General features: G+C 53.8%; 5 protein-coding genes across 5 annotated transcripts in view; 3 read left to right on the top strand and 2 right to left on the bottom strand.

Annotated features, from left to right (window-relative positions):
- Positions 1 to 1695: 1695 nt before the first annotated feature.
- Positions 1696 to 3237, top strand: SETTUDRAFT_151157 (uncharacterized protein). Its single transcript, XM_008027961.1, has one exon. It carries the CDS (start codon positions 1735 to 1737, stop codon positions 2977 to 2979), a length of 1245 nt encoding a protein of 414 aa, XP_008026152.1. The 5' UTR covers positions 1696 to 1734; the 3' UTR covers positions 2980 to 3237.
- A 116-nt stretch (positions 3238 to 3353) lies between these two features.
- On the bottom strand, positions 3354 to 4554 carry SETTUDRAFT_28537 (uncharacterized protein; the record flags this gene model as incomplete). Its single annotated transcript, XM_008027892.1, has 5 exons — positions 3354 to 3670; positions 3748 to 4171; positions 4236 to 4321; positions 4376 to 4444; positions 4494 to 4554. 5 exons carry the CDS (start codon positions 4552 to 4554, stop codon positions 3354 to 3356), a joined length of 957 nt encoding a protein of 318 aa, XP_008026083.1.
- Positions 4555 to 9113: 4559 nt separating this feature from the next.
- SETTUDRAFT_39637 (uncharacterized protein) lies at positions 9114 to 9518 on the top strand (the record flags this gene model as incomplete). Its single annotated transcript, XM_008027912.1, has 1 exon — positions 9114 to 9518. The coding sequence occupies one exon, from the start codon at positions 9114 to 9116 to the stop codon at positions 9516 to 9518; it is 405 nt and encodes a 134-aa protein (XP_008026103.1).
- A 3966-nt stretch (positions 9519 to 13484) lies between these two features.
- On the bottom strand, positions 13485 to 15401 carry SETTUDRAFT_169264 (uncharacterized protein). Its single transcript, XM_008027960.1, has 6 exons — positions 15280 to 15401; positions 14809 to 15154; positions 14615 to 14743; positions 14431 to 14560; positions 14130 to 14368; positions 13485 to 14067 (listed from the first exon to the last, which is right to left on the bottom strand). Exons 1-6 carry the CDS (start codon positions 15389 to 15391, stop codon positions 13968 to 13970), a joined length of 1056 nt encoding a protein of 351 aa, XP_008026151.1. The 5' UTR covers positions 15392 to 15401; the 3' UTR covers positions 13485 to 13967.
- Positions 15402 to 17915: 2514 nt separating this feature from the next.
- The window catches only part of SETTUDRAFT_47519 (uncharacterized protein), a 3373-nt gene continuing 2287 nt past the window's right edge, over positions 17916 to 19001 (top strand). Inside the window, exons 1-5 of the mRNA XM_008027934.1 lie at positions 17916 to 18450; positions 18504 to 18551; positions 18603 to 18732; positions 18783 to 18826; positions 18879 to 18978. Coding sequence (XP_008026125.1) covers positions 18395 to 18450; positions 18504 to 18551; positions 18603 to 18732; positions 18783 to 18826; positions 18879 to 18978 — 378 coding nt within the window. The 5' untranslated portion in view covers positions 17916 to 18394. The remainder of the gene's footprint in view (positions 18451 to 18503; positions 18552 to 18602; positions 18733 to 18782; positions 18827 to 18878; positions 18979 to 19001) is intronic.

Genomic DNA, 19001 nt, shown 5'->3' with positions numbered 1-19001 from the left:
CAGAGATCTGTGATGTAGACTTGCCAACAGAAGGTGACTTTAACGCCACAATTAAGGTGCGGGTGTAAGGATCAGTATTAGGAGACATTGTAACGATAGATACAGACAAATCGTACAGCTACTCAGCTCAAAGGTGGGAGTTGCGCCAAGAAGAGTTATGCCGAAGCGCCGAGATTAGCGTGGGACAAAACTTTTGTGAGGCACCTCCGTATTCTCCTTCGTGATAGACTGCTCAAAAGCAGTCTTAAAGGCTAGTAGGAAGGTCTCTTTGCTGATATAGTGGGTGCGGTTGCGTGCTAAGCCTGAAATAGCGTCGCTATACTTGCGCTTCAACGGCGAGAAGTAGGCGACGTCAAGGGGCTGCAATAGGTGAGACGAGTGCGCAGGCATGCAGAGAAGCACAATATTCTTCTCCTTGCAAAGATCTTAGAAATTGACAGAGCAGTAGCTCTCATGGCCATTAATAATAAGCAGTTAATACCCACCTATAGTAGAGCTCTTTGTATAGGTATTAAAGTGCTCTAACTAGGCAAGACTAAGCTAATCATTCGTCCAGCTATTAAGACTAACTTTAAGAACCTAGTTAGCAGGCAAATCCTTAAACTAGACGTTAATAAGCACCTTGCCCGCAAAGACAACGAAGGGTGGTATTTAGCGACCTAACGCGCCCACGCCTTAGATCACAGTAACCTACTTACAGTTGCCTAGCTGTATCTGCTTCTTTTTCTTATATCCTTCTAATGCTGTAATAACTAACTATAATAAAATCTTGCCTATTATAAAGCTAGTCTCGTTAAAGTTATAGATATCGTCGTCCACAATACCCCACTTCTGCCTTGTCGCCTAGACTAAGTCGAACCAGCGCTGGATAGCCACTAGATCCTTGCAGGCGGCTTGCTGGTGATCATAGGGACGGCTCCAGCGCGTACGGAGCTCAGGAGTCCGCTTAACGAAGTTGTCAACCCAGTTCTTGCCAACAGGGTTGCCACCACGCTCCTCCAATAGTTTATCAGCCATTACTCGAACGTCAAGCTTTATAGGCGCAAATCCTCGCGCAGACTCTTTAAGAATACGCTCAACTATAGCCTCCTCTTCTAGCTTATCTAGACGCTTCGATTTCGGCTCGCAGTCGCGTTGAGGGCGCTTTCCAGCGCGTCGATCAGATAGAGTTCTTTGTAGGACGTTGTAGATAGTAGCAGCACGGTTTACACTCTAAACACGTTGCGACTAGACGTTAAAAAGAGCAAGTTAAAGATCAGATTCAGAATATATTAATAGACAGTTGCGTTGTTAAGACATCACGCGTTATAGTGATGAAGTTGATGGGCTGGTGGGGCGTTAGCGACTCGCTTGGGTTAGCGACTCACTTGTGAACCACGTTAGCTGCTTTACTAATAATAAGTAATTAGTAATACTAGGATTTTTTACTAGCAGCTAGAAAACTTACCCCCCATTTCTAAGCTATCTTAGTAGCGACATATGGTATACGCGTCGTGCGTTGTGCCGAGGTGCAGCGGAGTTGTGAACGTGCGGTCCGGGAGCGCCCGTCTGTGTAGTCGATGAGCATAAGCGCCGTGTCGGGGAAAAGAAAAGGCAATTCCGAAAAGCCTCACATGTACGTCATACGCTTCCGAAGCTTTCAATCTCGACATTGCGAAAATAAACACACACACACACATATACATTGCGAGTCTAGGCGTTGGAACTGAGAAATATAAATCGGGATTTGTTTTGATGGAAATGGAGGCAGATAAGAGCAAGGCGGAGGCCTTTCCATGGCACCTGGGCGTCTACGATGCGCATTGTCATCCAACAGATACCATGTCTAGCATCGAGGCGATACGGAATATGAAGGCGAGAGCACTCACCGTCATGGCTACAAGAGCCGAAGACCAGCAGCTTGTTACGGCTGCTGCAGACAAGCACAGCATTCGATCGCCAGATCCGTCGCAATGGTCGAGGGATGAATGCATCGTGCCGTGTTTCGGGTGGCATCCCTGGTTCTCCTATCAAATGTATCTCACCAACGCCATTGATGGTGAGAGCCACTGGAAAGAGCAGGGAAATCTCACAGGCGACGACAAGATTGCACATTACAAGACTGTGCTGCAGCCAGCCCGCGAAAACCCCAGCGACGAGGATATCAAGATATACCTCTCACTCCCGGATCCCACGCCCTTTTCCACGTTTCTGGTTGAAACGAAAAAGCTACTTCACAAATACCCGTATGCTCTCGTCGGCGAAATCGGGCTCGATCGTTCCTTTCGCATCCCCGAGTCGTGGACCGGAAACCAGCATCTCTGGGCGAAGCGCGACAAGACGCTGACGCCCGGTGGCCGCGAAGGTCGCCGCTTGACGCCTTTCCGCTGCAGTCCCGCACACCAGAAGAAGATTTTCAAACTGCAATTACAGCTCGCGGCGGAAATGGGGCGCGCAGTCAGTGTGCATGGCGTGCAGGCCCACGGGCTAGTGCTAGAAGTGCTCTCGGGCCTCTGGAAAGGCCACGAAAAACACGTCCTGAGTAAGCGCGAGCGCAAGAAACGCGGACAGGACCATCCTGCCGCCGAAGCCGCCATCGCGGCAGACGAGAATTCACAAAGCAAAACTGCAGAAACCCAGCGCCCCACGACGCCCTACCCCCCGAGAATCTGTCTGCATTCGTACTCGGGAAACGTGTCGAATTTCAAGCAGTACCTGAACCCGGCGGTTCCAGCAAGGATTTTCGCCAGCTTCAGCACGGCGATCAATCTCTCGGATGCTTTGCTTGAAGAGACTCCCGCTGGCTTCGAGGAAATGGTTAGGACGGTGCCGGATGATATGCTGCTTGTCGAGAGCGATTTGCACACTGCAGGCGATGAAATGGATATCAGGCTCGAAGATATCGTACGCAGGATATGCAGGGTTAAAGGGTGGAGTTTGCAGGACGGTGTGACGCGGTTGGCGAGGAACTGGAAGATGTTTGCGTTTGGAGAGGACTGAGGCTGGTGGAATTGTACGTGTATGCATTTTGACGTGTTGAGGTTTCCCTGTTTGCACAAGCACGCGATGGATGGGGGACGGGTGAAACCTGAGTGTGGACCGAAAGACTTGTTTGTTGCATTGACGCAGCAACTGTCCGTCGGAAGAAGCGTCCGATGAAGCGCATGGAGAAGCCACTTCAACCGCCGTCCGTATCCCCATCTCCCCCCTTGCACATCCTCAACTAACATCTGGCCACTATACTGTCGGTCTTGCCGCCACTTGGGTATCCTCCACAACCACAATCTCAATATCGTACAAAGACCCCTCCAGTTCGTAGCCAATTCTCCCATTCGTCTCCTCAATTCCTCCAGGGAGTGTACATCACAACACCCTCAAACAATGCTCTCAAGCACAGCACTCGTACGCGCGTTCCCCATGGCAGCAACCACATCGTCGATGAAGCTAGCCTGGGGTCCCGCACCGGCCTCGACAATCTCCTCGCCGTACTCATCCGTGTAGACAGTAACGCGCTTGTGCACCGTGTCGTACTGCCAGTCGCCGTAGAAGATGTCGTTGACAGGCAGCTTGGGGCGGTAGAAGGACAAGTCCGGCAGCGCATCCATGCCATCGACATCGGGAACGTGTTCACCAGCCCTCAACTTGCGGATCTTGATAGTCTTGAGGTTGGGGAGGCGCGAAAGCATCATGGCTGTTGTTGTTGTTTTTTGGAATCAGTCTTTTTTTTCCCCTTCGCTATCCAATGTGTGAGGGGGGAACTTGACTTACTAAGTAAGATGCGGTATCCGCCAGAGTAGCAAAAGTCGTCGTTGACACTGCACCACGCCGCATGCGCAGCGTTGATACCGCGCTGGAGCATTCTATCGCCGGGCGTCACCACCGCACGCTCGCTATCCTCGAGCCGCTCCCACGCCCAGTCGGACCCGTGCTCGTGGATGCGCGGCGCCTCGCCCACCAGCGTGACCGTATCCACCATGCCCGGGAAGAAAGACTCACAACGCAGCAACGCCAGGAAAGAAGCTACACTTACATATGTCGGGAACACCGTCTGCGCGTTCACGAGCTCCTTGCCGAAGATCGTCTTCACCCCGTACCGGAACCGCTTGCTGGTGTACCGCAGCGTCTGTAGGTCGCGGCTGCTGAGGTGGACGCCGATTTCACTGATGAGCTCCGTGGGGACTGCGGGTAATTTCTGGGGGGGGGTAAAGGTTAGTTCGTTATGGTGAGGGAGCGGAGCTGAAGGGTATGATACGTACCACTGTGTTGTCCAAGGGCTCGTCAACTGAGTATTCGTGGATCATCAGGAACCTGAAGAGCGTCTTGCGGAGGCCATCGAATGGATCTAATCACGTTAGTAGGTTCCAGAGGGCTCTCCATGTGGCTGTCTTGGGCTTACCGTTCTCCTCGTCAAGCTTGATGATCGACTTGTTGATGGCATCGAGTTCTTTGAGGGTTTCCTTCAAGGCTAGTGATGTAAAGAATGTGTTCAAGTCTGTGAGGGTTCTTGGACTTACTCTTGGGCCCGAACTTGACGGCGCCGGCTTCGTCGCGGGTGGGCTCTTCGTCGGCACCCATGATGACGATGATGCTATTGTGTTGGCGTTGGTAGTGTACAACAACAAAGATGCTTTTTGCTGAGCGAAAAGTAGCCCAGGCGGGTGTAGAGAGTTTGAGACGAGATTTCCTAGAGGCCAGCCCTTATTTATACATGAATTCTCCTGCGCGAGCTTAGCGCAGAAGACGCGCTCGTGGTGATGGTGAGGCCGTTTGTTGATGCCGTGAACATGAACGATGGTTGGCAAAGCAAGGCTGCGCGATGAAAAGTGGGTCGCCGCGAAGTTTCCATGGTGATTCAGACTATGCTGGTGAATGGTGAGCTGGATGTTTGTGTGGTTCGAGCAGTGATTGACGTGATCGGATATCAGAGAGTAGCTAGTGTAGTTGAATGGTCTTGGCTTTGCGCAGCCTGTAGGAAGAAGAGCCAATGTGTGTGTTAAGGTATGACTACTATGAAGTACGAATGAGCATCGGCGGCTAGTCTTGATACACCTCATGGATGACAGCTGAGGGAACATCAGCATAAGATTGTTTTGGATGCGACCAGTCACCCCATGAAGGTTGCTAAATAGGTCGAGACAACACTACGGCTTCCAAAGAGAATTATTTATTTGAGGCCGAAAGAAGAGAAACAGAAGAGAGAGCGGAAAAGAAAACGGCCAGCGCAATTGCTACCGTGCCATTTATGCTGCACTGTCGTGACAGCTTCCTTGCTGTGACTATATCGTTCATCTCCATCGTACTCTCCAAACAGATGTGATTCTGATCAATTAAGACTAAGCAAGTTTTAGCCAGCGTAAAATTTCTCATCCACAATCTCATAGACTGTTCAAGCAAGGTGTTGCCATGGTTGGCTAATATCATACTTGCAGAAAAAGCGCAGCAGTCTATATCATACCAGTCTGCTGTGAAGAACACAGAGTAGAATAGAAATAGTACATGCCTGTGCATAGCTCGTATGCTATGTGAAATGACACGCAACGCAGCATCCGCAGTCGTTTCACATATAGTGCTTTGGAAAGATGAGGGTGTAAATCCACGCTAGCCATCCTAGTGCTGACTCGTTATATATAGAGTAGAACTCCACCAGTCTCCTTGTAAGCACATATCTGACCGCAACGGTGCGCGTCGACATTCTTGTGGCATGAGTAGAAGACAAACCGAGATTACCACCGAGAAGGAGATGGTCGAGCGTAACTTGTCGGTCACATTACTTAGTCTCAGACTGGAAAAATTGAAACGACACTATATATGAAATCAGACAGAAGGGGACCAGCACCAACTATGTTTATTTAGGCCATCACGAGGCAATGGAATACGTGAAGTGGCAAACCGGCGGCTTGCCCTATAACTGCATAGCAGGCTGAGCATGTGACCTCCGAGGACCAACCTAGTAGGAGTCGCCCCCACGTGCATGGAGGGCGACAGGCTGTTGACGTACCACGTTGGCGTAACGGAACGGGACGCCAGAATGCCATTGCCTCTCCGTCTAGCGTGTGTACCCAAGATTCGGTGGAAGATGCCCACGCTTCGCATCTGGTGTCGTAAGTAGCGGCCCACCTGTCTAACATGTGGCAGTGTAACCCACGTCAAAGCAATGGCAGCTGGTTCTCTGTGGGTCGTGTCGCGCGTGGGGCTGTGGAAGGTGAGCCGACTGCTGTGTCCTGGAGCAGAAAAAGAAGCGAGTTACGAGCGTACGATTGGGTCCCGCCCGCGGCAAACGAGAGTACTGCTTGATGATATCACCATGGGCATTACAAAAATGGAGGCGCGCTTATGACTGGCTTGATGTAGCGCCGTCGCTTGGTGACATTCCGGCGAAGTCAACCGAGCTGTGTAGATTCAGCGGCGCCATTGCTCCACTGTGCACATGTGCCCCTCGCGTCCACGCAGTAGACACCGGCAGCTAGCTGTAAAGGTAGTGCGTATGCCATAGAATCCACCGGAGCCCGCGTGTACTTCCGCTCTAGTGAGTTGAACAGAGACCAGAGCAGCACACTTGGAAATGGATTCAGGGCCCAGACACAACATTTCTGAAGTCTTTGCGATACTCCGCAACGTTGACCGGACCATGTGCAGACGTAGTGTGGGGTGGGCGACATGGGCTGGGGTACAAGTCAAGTCGGACCCAGTCACACCGCTTGTTCCACCGTCTCTTAGTGTGCATCTCCCGCTGTTAGTGCCGCTTTGACCGGTTGCTGTGCAGGATAAATAGACCCTGGGGGATTTTTTTGGAAAGTGGGCTGGGGGCGCCGGAGCAAGTATACACATGTCGATATTGTCGTAGCCCTTTTTAAGCAGGTAGATCTAGATCTATCCTGTACTTAGTGCTTGGCGCGTATACAGTGGTTCCTGCTTGCTTGGCTCGTAACTGAAGCCTGGCTAAATGACGTCGTTGTGAGAAAAGATACTCGAGCGTTTGCGACTCTGCTGACGCGGATGGGCCGGAAGCGTCGTGGTCCAGTTGGCTGTACTCGCACACCACCAGCTGGATAGCTGTAGGGCGGCTGCTTGTGCTAACAGACAGGTGGTCCGATCGTTGTCAAATGTCGAGGTAGGGGAAAGATGATCTCGCGAGCGTGGCAATCGGGGGGCAGCCAGGCTCTACCCCGCTCCACGGTATTTTGGCATGGCATGCGTAATGAACATGTTGCAAGTAGACGGAGCAGGCGTCGAGGAGAGATGGCCGGTGCAGCTTTCGGCACGAGTCCGGTGCAAGTGCAGGCAGGGATGGGTGGGGGCCGAGGAAAGAACCGGATGGATGAGGCGTAGTCGAGTTATCTGGAGCTGAGTCGTGGGTAGGTTGGTTGGATGGAGAAGGTGTGGGTGTGCAGCTGTTGGGGTGTTGAGGCAACGGAGATAAGATAGCGCGCGGGTCACATGACGCGTCGAGGCAAGTTCCGACCGCAAATGCCATCCATCGCTTGTCTCCGCCGCAACCCACACACATGCTCTTTTTTTTTTCTCCGTCACGCCATGGCGCGCACCACCACGGGCGCAGGTGATGAACGCCCCTCTCTTCCAGGGCATTGTGGCTCCCAGGCTATCTTCGGCTTACCACAATACGGCACCAGTGTCAGTACACCTGCACGACTCGGCGAGAAGGCTCAAGGGCGCGGATCCGCCGGCGGCCCATGGTCAACCCCCGCATGATGCGAGACATGCCCTTCGCGGACTGGCTAGGACCAAGACGCCCCCCCAGGAACGGCCATTCACCAGCAAGCAGCCATCACATGGGCACCCGCCGGCCGTCCGAGACTGAGATGTGCGCTGTCTTATGCAAGCCCATTCGCGTGCTCAGCTCCCCGGACGAGCAGAAAGCGGCCTATGACACCAGGCCAGCCTGCGACGGCGATGCGTCGCGTCATTCTCTTACTCCATGCGGCCATTGCTTGGTCAGAAGCTCCCCACGAGGGCTAGCCACCGAGCGGGCTAGCTACAGCAACGTGCTGGGTTATGCTCACCTGTCTGCTCCACTCGCCTCAGTCTCTAACCACTATGGACCGACCAAGGGGGCCCGCAGCGTGCAGATAGCGGGACTGCGCGTCGAGGCTTGCATCCCAGTTGTCCACATTTCGTGCATGCCTCACAGGCCGCGTCTGCTTCAAGCGCCTTTGGCGTCGCGTTGGTCTCGCATCACGTCGCCCCCAGGCCCGCCGACCGCCCTTTGGACCGAGAGTGCCGAAGAATCTTATCTGGGCGCCCATTCTTAAATGCTCGACTCGTCGTAACTTTCTGCGTCCCTTGTTGTTGTCGACTCCCAATCTCCCACTCCGCTCCGTCAAACACGTTAAACTTTGCCAAGCCATCTTGCTACTCGCCCGACTGATCGCAATCCTAAACATTGTGACCGCCCACGACACCCTGCCTGTCTTCATATCCCCTAAGCGCCCCGGGACACACAAACACGGACGCCGGACACGCTCTTGCTTGTACACCACGCCCGCCAAGCTCTCTAGACTCCACCGACAGCATCAGAATTCGTCGATCATACACATTCACGCACCTGGACGCTTACGCAGTCGAAACACGCACGTGTTTGTAGTAGTCTAGTCACTCAACAAGGCCGCTCGCACCGCAAGCCCGCTAGTCCGCCGGACCAATACTATCACTGGCATCCAGCACAGTTCACCTGCCAAGACCAAGCGTGCGGAAGTAGCTGCAACATCCCGCGCTGCACCCCAAGGCCCCACGTTGTTTCCGGGACCGCATCTCTTATGCTAAGCGGAATTTGCCACATCTGAGCCACCAATAGCCCCGCGTCCGCACTCCTGAGAAGCGTCTCAGTTGCTTTTTGTAGATCACCAAGGCCAGCTAGTCCATTACCAAGACCAGTCAATACCTGCAAAGCCCAGCGGAACTGGCTTGGCAGCGCTACCGTCGTACCCACAGACGACACAAGATTTGATACTTCATCGACTACCTCGAGCCGTCGAGTCGCGTATAAAGAGGGCCCAACCTTCTCGGTCAACCGGCAAAACACCAACACTACCTCGATCCAACAAGGCTCTCTTTTTCAGCTTCCATAGCGCTTTCAAACAAACTCCACCCACTACTTTGCTATCCACGCTGGCGCAATGTCTTCCACTAGGCCAACCTACCACATTCCCTTCCCAAAAGACTTTCTCGCTGTCAACACCCCCATCAAGAAAGCCACTCCCGCTCCAGCTGCCGCCGAGCCCGTCGTGTCTGCTCACGGGTTTCTTTCCAACCGACCGGCTAGCGGACGTCACCAGTCCATTTCGTCCGTCTCCAGCCTGTCCAGTGTCACAGCCCCCTCCGAGGCTAGCACTATCAGCCCGCCATCTTCGCCCGCAACAAACACTTTCCATTCGCCAATCTTTGGCCCTAAGATATTCGCTCCTCTTGCGGTTAATGCAAAGTATGCGCCGCCGGCGGGCGGTCTTAAGGAGATGAGCGCTGCCGAGCGCCAGAGGCGGATGAGCTTTGAGCGATCGGCTTTCCTGTCCAACATCTACTAGGCGGTTCTTGCTCGACTTTTGACGTTTGGTCCAATAGGGGCGGTTACAGCACGCACGCCTTGCGAGCTGACCGCGATGGAGTTTCAGTGCAGCAGGGCAAACAGACTGCATGGGCGTTTACGATGTCACGATACCTTTCTCTTGTTTTTTCTTTTTTGGAAAAGTCAGTATACATATCACAAAAAGATTGCTCCTCGCCCGTTGGTTAGGGACGCATGGACAGGCGTTTGCACTTGGAGGAATGGGTGGCGGCTTAGCCTGGGAACAAAATGGCCGAGATGTGTTCAGATCAGATTAAATTGACATTGGAATGCCATGACACTTTTCCTCCCCCTATTTTTTGTCTGCACGGTGTAATTTCTCCGTCTGTGTGTGTGCCATGTGACCATGTTGGTTGGTAAAAGCACCGCGGGCCCCCGCAAGCCAAGTACCAAGTACCTCGTAACGGCAACATGACCTTCCCCACTCTTCCCGCAGGGCCTTCGCCCAAACAGGCAGCGACGGAATCTTAGATCCATCGCTCGCTCTCTCCACACCACACCACACGCACCCACCCTGGCCCGACAGGAAGGGGACAAAAGCTTAGATGTGCTTATACACGCAACATGCATATCTCATCATTATCCATCAGCTAAACCACATCCTCTCTTTCTCTCGTATCGCATCGCATCGCGCATCACAATATGCATGTACCCCTCTTTGTTATGGGGGAGGGGGGATTACACACACACACACCCCGGCCTCTTCCCCCACGCATAACTCAGCGCCCAAACGGCCGAAACAAAAGGCACAACAAGAAAAGCGGAAGAAGAAGAAAAAGGAAGCACCCCCCGCTAACCCCGCCAGCCACGCCAAGAAGGTCCCAAGAAAAAAGCAAAAAGACTTGTGCAAAGGGGGAGGAGAAAAAAAGTAAATTCGAGTTTTTCGTGCAGGGCCAAGATTCTTCGGCGTGTCTCATTGTTGTGCCAGAGGAGAAGGGGGCGGCACAGGCTTACCGCCGAGAAGATATCAAATGTCTTTTGCTCTGGCTAAAACCTGGGTTTTGGTGCTGGTACTTGATCTGTGTACACATACATACTAGCTTTGTATGTGTGTGTGTGGGTGAAGCTGTGTGTGTATACACAGACTTTTTTATGCCTTGCACATCATCATTTCCCGCGACTCCGCCCCCCCTGGCCATCACTCTTGTTTTGCCGAGTTCGTCCTTTTTTCTTTTCTTTCCTTTTCTTTTTGGGAGGAGGGGGCTGGTTGTGCCCTTTTGTCTTACTGGCTGTCAGCGCACTCACATATATGGACAGCCGGCTGATATTGCTGCTCACGTGCAGGGACGGGCTGTGCATAAGCTAGGCTGGGAATGATATATGTATGACTAAATCAATGGACGGGGTAATGGAGGGGAACAGATGGAGAGGTTGGTCTTTGAAGCCGTGTATGATCGCCCCTCCCGAGACAGTGACAGAGACAAACTAACATGTACTAGCCTAACTACACAGCCCCAGTAGCCAGGTAAGCCAAGGCCCTCACCCAAGTCTCAGAGGAGGGTGGAAACTATAATCCAAATTATTATTTTTTTCATTTTTCGTTCTCGCCACACTCGCATGAACTCAGTCGTGATTATCTACATATTCCCGCTACAACCATGTATATGTTTGTGTACGCTTGTGCTTGTATAATTTACGAATCAATCTAGCGCATCCCCTTACTTACTACCTACCTATCCACACACACACACACATGTCTAGAGCCCCCTTGTTTGCCACGACGGCAAGATACGCAGTTAGTGTATTTGTATTTCAAATCCACATGTTTCAAGCCAAGACACTCGCACACGTCTATTGTAGCAACCAAGAAGCAGAAGACAAAGAACAGGTGCTAGACCAATACCGAATATACACGTGCTCAAACACATACAGCGCACAGGGAAAGTGATTACAGCGAGAGGAATGCGGAAATCCGCAGTAAGATGCGGAGGGAATGTGAATGTGAAAATGGAAGAGGGAAATAGGAAGGGAGGTGCTAAGAAGAAGAAGAAAAAAAAAGTGCGCTAGAGTACACCGCATACAAGTATATCCAATAGACTTCTACATACTATTGCACATTGGTATTGCACATTGGCATGGACGCGGACATTTGGCGTGTGCTCTGCTTTGCTTTGCTTTACTTTGCTTTGCTCCGCTCCGCGCAACCGCCACGCACATCAACGTACAACATGACAGCGGAGTGGGAAGAAGAAGAAAAAAACAATTACAGTAGCAGCATTCTAGCCCCATTCCTTTCCTTTCCTTTCCTGATTCCCAAGGTTTGAACTTGAGTCTAGTATTCAAATCCCCCCCCCCTAGTCTATGTAGGTCGAACTAATCAAATCTTTAGGTTCCAGGTCTAACTTGGTTTAAAAGTTTAAGTCAGTCATGCGTTTTCAAGCTCGAGGGGGGGGTTGTCTTTTTTTTTCTTTTTTTTTTCTTTAACCAAGTAGTTATGTATACTAGCTAACACTGTAAAAGATTTCCCCCCCCCTTTTATGTCATGTTCGCCTCTTTTTTTTCCCGTTAATTTCTAATGGGGGGGGGGGAGGGGGAACGTAATTTTGCCAAATTCCCATTTCCAGACTTGGGTTAATGAGATGAAATGGATGATGATGGTGCACACACCACCAGTACGACCAACACTCTGGTCTATGTATGTAAGTAACATGCGCATAGAAATACATGTATGTGTGTATGTATGTATGTATGTATCCTGATTCAACAAACCGCCTTTTCATATCTTCATGCGACACACATGTTACCGCTGAAAACAGACGCTAATATAGTAAAAGAGCCTTCTTAGCTTGTGTGGTCTTTGCCCTCAGCCTTACTACGTTATTCGCAGGTGAATGTACATGCAATGTCACGTATACCATGTATCAATCAATAAACTTGAGTGATGTGTTTATCAACAAGACGGAGAAGAGAAGAGAGAAGAGGTGGGGAAGATGATTCGTCTGCACACACACACACTCACATATATATATTAGGACTGAGACCACCAAGTATTCAACTCATCACAAGTTATCATTATTGCAATTGAATTGAATTGATAGATTTCCATTTTTCCGATACTATAATAGCTCTGAGGGTGTCCCTGCAAGCAGGTGGGGGGGAGGACTCGACTGACTGACAGGCTTTACTTAGACCGTACATTATATATATTATATGGGAGATGGGGGAAAGCTAGAAAACGCACGCACTTGGCGACGACGACGACGACGACAACAACAACAACGATGACAACAATGATGCTGCTGCTGCATCTTCTTCTTCTTTACAAACAAGTGTAGACACAAGAAAAGTAACCAAAACAAAAAGAAGATCAGAAAGAAAAAAAGATGGAAAAGGAGAAACGGTTACAAATCAAGAAAAGAAAGGAAAAAACCGTAACACGATAAAAAACCAATTCCATTTTTGGCTTGCAAAATGGGGCGGATTTGGTAGCAGCGACGACGACGATGATGACGACGACGACGACAGGGAGGAGGCTGGATATTATATAAATACGTTTGGGGGAAGAAAGAAGAAGAAGAAGAGAAGCAAAAAAAACAAGTAAACTGTTGTTGGCAAAAAGAGAGAGATAGGGAGAGAGAGAGAGAGAAAACACGACCAAACAAAACAATACAAACTACACGACATATCCAGATGTGTGCTTTCACCGCCCCCTTTTTTTCCTTTCCTTTCCTTTCCTTTCCTTTCCTGCGACGACGATAAAGAGAGAGAGAGAGACTGTGAATGAGAATATAGAAAGAAAAAAAAACAAGAATAGAGTGTGATGAAAAGACCAGCCAACACATCGTGGGAAAAGAGAGAGACTATATAGCATACAAGAAAAAAGAACAAGAACAAGTCCTCCTCACCCCCAAATCTGACGGACGGGCGAAACCCCGGGTCACAGAGAAGAAAAAAGGGAAACAAAGGGGGGGGGGGGGGGACACGGTGGATATGTCCATTCAACTTTTTCTTCTCAATCCATTGAGGCTAACAGTGGAAAGAAATCAGGATGATGGGTGGTTGAGGTAATGTCGACTAGGCAAGAAAACAGGAGCAAAAAAAAGGACAACAGAGAGAGAGAAAAAAAAAGAGACACAAACAGCCCTGCTCCCAAAGAGATGGTTTGTGATGAACCCATTTCGCATCCCAGATAAAACAAAGGACAAAGGCCCAGGGAATCTTTCAACGCCAAAAACACCAATGCTGCGCTCTCTATGTGTCAATAGCTAGAGGCAATGATATCTCCCAAATCCCAATTCGTGGCCGCAAGTGTGCATCATGAGTAACACGATCGGGTGTAATGATCGTAAAGGGCTCGTTTATTATGTAAATGTAGACGGAGGAACGGGTGTGTGGAAATGGAAGACGGAGCACTCATAGGCCGTACGCCTCGCAGGCGAGGATCGAGGGGGGTAATGCTGTGTGACAATCATAGTATGCCCGAGTCTTTGAGCGCGTTTTGTAGTATTGTTTCCTTGACGGCGGCGAAGACGAGTCGGATATTTGAAGTGTCGGTGGCTTGCGTAAGGCTGGGTGATGGGTTAGGGACAAGAGAAAAAAAAAGTAAAGAGAGTGGGCAAGCCATTCTTACTGAGGATAGAGGTTCAGGTGTGCGCGGTTCACCTGGTTAAACCTCCAGAGTAGATATTTTGCGGCGCGGTTGACGTCGTTTCCGCCAGAGTAATCGGGAAAATAGTTGCCGAGCGGTGAGCGGGCCAGTTTAGCCTTGAATAAATCGACCTTGTTGAGGAAGAGGATGATGCTCGTTCTCATAAACCACCGACTGTTGACAACCGAGTCAAAAAGTACCAAGCTCTCCATCATGCGATTCTAGGGCCGCGAGTCAGTACACCACACGGCGAAAAGTAGGGCAAGGGCCGACGAGGGCATACTTGGGAGCTTTCCTCTAACAGGACTTGGTCGTATTCGCTCAAGGCTACGCAGAAGATGATGGATGTGACGTTTTCGAAACAATGAATCCATTTCTTGCGTTCGCTTCGTTGGCCTCCGACATCGAACATGCTGTTTCACATTAGTCCGAGCACTGGGAGGCTTTGTTTGAAGACGCGCACGTACTGGATGCTGAGCTGGCCCATTGTAAATCGTGTTTCGTAAATACCCGTCGTCTTGGTGCGCGCTCGTAGGACGTCGGACTCGATGGGAACGTAGTTTGGGTCAGATATCCGTTCCACCTCGTCGAAGAAGCTTGCGGGCGTCAGCCAAGGGCAATGTTGGGAAGGGGGGAGAAAAAGGCGCAAAAAAAAACCTACTAGGGCGCCGAATCCATCAGGTAGAATTCGCTCGAGTGCTCCAGGACTTTTGGTATGCAAGGATCGCGCCACATGGACGTAATGGCCTGGCCCACCCTCACGTCGAGGGGCTTTTCGGGGTCGGGGTCGACGGTGTAGTTGGCTAGATAGTCGCACAAGTCGGCATTGTCGGGAATTTCGCAGACAATGTCGAATTGTCGCATGGCGCCAATGAGGGCTTTTGCGCAGTCGATGACGTTCTTGTAGATGGTCAGGCGGTACATGGCCAGCTCCTCCTGCGTGTAGCCATTTTGATGTATTATCTTCATTTGCTTGACTATGGTCGACTTGCCACTCTCTCCGGAACCTGTAGGGCGGGTTAGCGCGGGAGCAGCAAAGCCAGACTGCGGGCCAGCAAAGGCAGGTAGGTAGGTTGGTAGGCAGGCAGGCAGGCAGGCAGGCGGGCGGGCGGGCCGCGGCTTGGCTACTCACCCAGCAGTAGGATCTTGCATTCTCGCCGTAGCCTGCGCGAGTCCTCCTCAAGCTTGCGGTCGATGGCCTGGCTGCGCTTCTTCTGCTCGACATCGTCGTTGTTTGTGCTCATGCAGATACCCATGGCGGGCGTCTCAGGGTGCGGCTCGCGGCCGCAGGCGACGGCGATGGCGGAAGTCGGGCGCGGAACAATGGGGGGGGGCCTCGCACTTGTGCTCAGCGCGTCGCGAGCACGACGCTTTGCAGCAGCAAGGGGCGTGGGCGGGGGCGTTTGGGGAGGGGAGCGGGAGCGGATGGCGAGGGGTGGGCTCTCTGCGCGTTGGGGTTGCTGGCGAGAGCTGTGGGTGCGGCTTGGGGTCGGGTCAGTCCGACACGCACACGCAGGACCCGTCAAAGGGGGCCTCGCAACGTGGGCGGAGGGCAGGGCAGGCGGGCGCCAGGGTGGTGTCGGGCAGGCGGGCGGCGGGTCGGGGCCTTTGGGGGCGGCGCGACGACTTGGGGGTGGTGAATGGCGCTGTGGGCGGTGATGGTGGTGGTGGTGGTGTATGGTTGGTAGGGTGGTGTCGACGAGCTAGATCGGAGACTCCAGGGCTGGTCTGTGGCTCGTGCGGAGGGAGCCTTCCCCAGCAAGTTGACGAGGAAGGCGCGGGATCTGGAGTCGGCGAAGCCTGCAACGTCGCCGGGCACTGCAAACGGCGCAGTTGACAGGCGGCAAGCCTCGTGACGGCAGACGGGGGGTGCAGGGCACTACTGCTGCTGGGCCGTGGGCGGTGTGGATGCAAGCGAGGCGTCCAAAGCACCGGGGGGCCGAGGGCGAGGGGCGAGGCAAGGTGAGGGTGCGGTGGTGATGGCGGTGATGGTAGTGATGGTGCGCTGGTGCTGGTGCTGATGGCGATGGCGATGGCGGCGGCGGCGGCGGCGGCGGCGGCAGGCGCAAGCTGCTAAGCCTCATTCAACCGGGGATGGCAGGCCAGAATGGCACAGGCCCGGCAGAGGGATGCAGCGGCGGCGGCGGGCAGAGCAGAGCAGAGCAGAGCAGAGCAGGCAGGCAGAGGGCAGGACAGCGGGGCGGGTGGCAGTGGTGGGCTGAGGAGGGGGGAAAGGCAGAGAGAGGCAGAGACACAGAGACACGGGCAGATACAGACAGACACAGAGACAGAGAGAGAGAGCGACAGCCTCGAGGCCGCATGCGGCATCCTCACTCGTGGCATGGAGCAGCTGCGATTGGCACAGCAGATTGCGGGCGCGGGCGGGCGCGCGGGCGTTTGGCTTCAAGATGAGATGTCGCGCGGCACTGCATCGCATCGCATCGCATCGCATCGCATCCCCTTGATATCGCGGCCCCTGCCGCCGCACTGGCGCTGGCTCTGGCACTGGCGCTGGCTCTGGTGCCGGCAGCCAGCAGCGCGCGCGCGTGTGTGTGTGTCTCTCTCTCTGCGCGATGCCCCGTCGAGGCTGGCTGGCGACTCGGGCTCGCGGTAATAGTGGGAGAGGCCCCATGTCTATTATTAAGGACCGCGGCGGGAATGCGCGCCCTCATTCGCTGCGCGCCAGCAGGCTCGCGTTGTGAGACGCTAGGGCCTATGCCTGTGTATGCCACTTGGGCGGTACCCTCGCGCCCTCGCCCGCCCGCTCCCCCCTCCCTTGCCCTACCACCACAGTAAGTGTCTACTCTGCCCTGCCCTGCCCTATCCACGCCCCGTCTGCTCAACTACCGCGTATAGCCCACGCCCGCCGCCGCCGCCGCCTGCCATGTCGTGCATAATGACGCGTAGCTACGAAACATTGCGAGCGCCCATGGCTTGCAACGGCCCCGGGAACACGACGTCTGTCAGCTGCCGTTCCCACGTTGTCGCTCATGCCTCTGCCTCATGCCTCATGCTTACCTACACACACACACACGTACATGCAGTATATACACATTGGCAGCGTGAAGCAATGCCGCATGCTGCTGCTGCCGTCATAGCCGCAGGGGTTGCCTGAGGGTACGTCGACGTGACAACAGGCTCGCCTAGCCGCTGCAGCTGCTGCCAGGGTGCGTGTGCGTGTAGCCATGCGCGCCCATTACTTGCCACCACCCGCTGCCCAGAGGAGCAACTTTGCCAGCGCCAGCATCCACCGCGACCTGCCGCCCGTCATCTGCTCTCACCATCGCCCTCGTCGCCGTCGCCGTCGCCGCAGCGCGTGGCCGACGACTCGGACTGCGCAGGCAGCGCGAGGGCGAGCAGAGGGCCAGTCCTCGCGCGCACGAGCCCCCCGCCACGTGCAGTGAGGGGAGCGGCCAAGAATGACGGCCGCTGCCCATGGGCGTGGATGCCGACTGCGCTTCTGCCCTCGCCCAAGCCCTCGACACGCCCGCCCATGGTGGGGGGCGAGAGCGTCCACAGCACAACTGCAACCACAACAAACACTCGCCGCCAGTCCACGCCGCCCGGCTCCCACCAAAAAGCCCCCGCCGCCGCGCTGCGCCCCCAATTGCCATCATCCAAGGAAACTCTGCCCTCGTCGTGATGCACGGGCTCTGATCGAAAACTCCCAAAGACCATCGTGACGTCACTCTTGAACAAACCGAAACCTGCGTGAGAGACGTCTAGAGCCCGGGCCACGCATCCCTCCATCGCATTTGCTGTCTGCCCCTCGTCGCCCTCGACGCTTTCCCTGTCCTCTTTCTCACTCTCACCTCTCTCTCGCCCCTCTCTCTCCATCCGCTTGCCACCTTCGTCGCCCGACCCCTCCATCCCTGTGTGTGCTGCCCCTACGCCTAGGTAACCTCATCGGCGCCACTGCTGTCCTCGCCGACCCGCTGCCTCTCGCCTCAAAGCGGCAACCAGAGACGACACCGTCCTTTTCGCCCGTCGTCCACACCCTGGTGCAAAATCTCTGCCCTCGCTCACACGCCGACCTAGCCCCTCCGAGTCCAGTAAAATCTGCTTCCCTCTGGCACCGTCCACGCGCGCCTAGACGAGAATCCCCACCCCCCATCGGTTCGCGACTACCCCACGGCCTTTCAGCCTGCTCTTGCCAGCTACCACGCTCCAGTCAAGACCAAAACAACCCACTCCCCTCCACGCCTCCACCCTGCGCCTGTCGCAACCCGCACACACCACAATTCACCATGGCGGAATTCGTACGCGCCCAGATTTTCGGCACCACTTTTGAGATTACGAGCAGGTGCGGCGTGCACCCCACCTTGCCCTCAGCTGGCGCCGCTAACACCTCGACAGGTACACTGACCTGCAGCCTGTGGGAATGGGCGCATTCGGTCTCGTTTGGTAGGGCCCCGACACGCTTGGCCACTAGCCCGCCACTGACTTTGGCCGCAGTTCAGCAAAGGACCAGCTCACGAACCAGGCAGTGGCTGTCAAGAAGATTATGAAGCCCTTCAGCACCCCGGTTCTGTCGAAGCGAACATACCGAGAGCTCAAGCTCCTGAAGCACCTTAGGCATGAGAATGTGGGCAATTCCGCCACCAGCCTTTGGAATCACTCTCTGACCATACCCAGATCATCAGCCTGAGCGACATCTTCATCTCTCCGCTCGAGGACATGTACGCATTGCCATGCACCACAACTCCGCCTACCAAACGCTAACCAATTCAGTTACTTCGTCACCGAGCTGCTGGGAACCGATCTCCACCGTCTGCTGACCTCGAGGCCGCTCGAGAAGCAGTTTATCCAATACTTTCTCTACCAGATTTTGGTGCGTGGCAAAACCCCCCCCCC

The sequence above is a fragment of the Exserohilum turcica genome, assembly GCF_000359705.1.
Source record: "Exserohilum turcica Et28A unplaced genomic scaffold SETTUscaffold_21, whole genome shotgun sequence".
NCBI classification, from domain to species: domain Eukaryota; kingdom Fungi; phylum Ascomycota; class Dothideomycetes; order Pleosporales; family Pleosporaceae; genus Exserohilum; species Exserohilum turcicum.
Note: the sequence above shows the minus strand (reverse complement) of the source record. Positions and strands in the feature narration are given on the sequence as shown.

What these genes read in the sequence shown, in the direction of transcription:
- SETTUDRAFT_151157 (XM_008027961.1), top strand. Translation starts at nt 1,735, where the DNA reads ATGGAAATGGAGGCAGATAAGAGCAAGGCGGAGGCCTTTCCATGGCAC.
- SETTUDRAFT_169264 (XM_008027960.1), bottom strand. Translation starts at nt 15,391, where the DNA reads ATGAGCACAAACAACGACGATGTCGAGCAGAAGAAGCGCAGCCAGGCC. An exon ending in TGTTAGAGGAAAGCTCCCAA is followed by an intron (nt 14,369 to 14,430) that starts GTATGCCCTCGT and finishes TCGCGGCCCTAG; the next exon opens with AATCGCATGATGGAGAGCTT. An exon ending in CACCTGAACCTCTATCCTCA is followed by an intron (nt 14,068 to 14,129) that starts GTAAGAATGGCT and finishes CCCATCACCCAG; the next exon opens with CCTTACGCAAGCCACCGACA.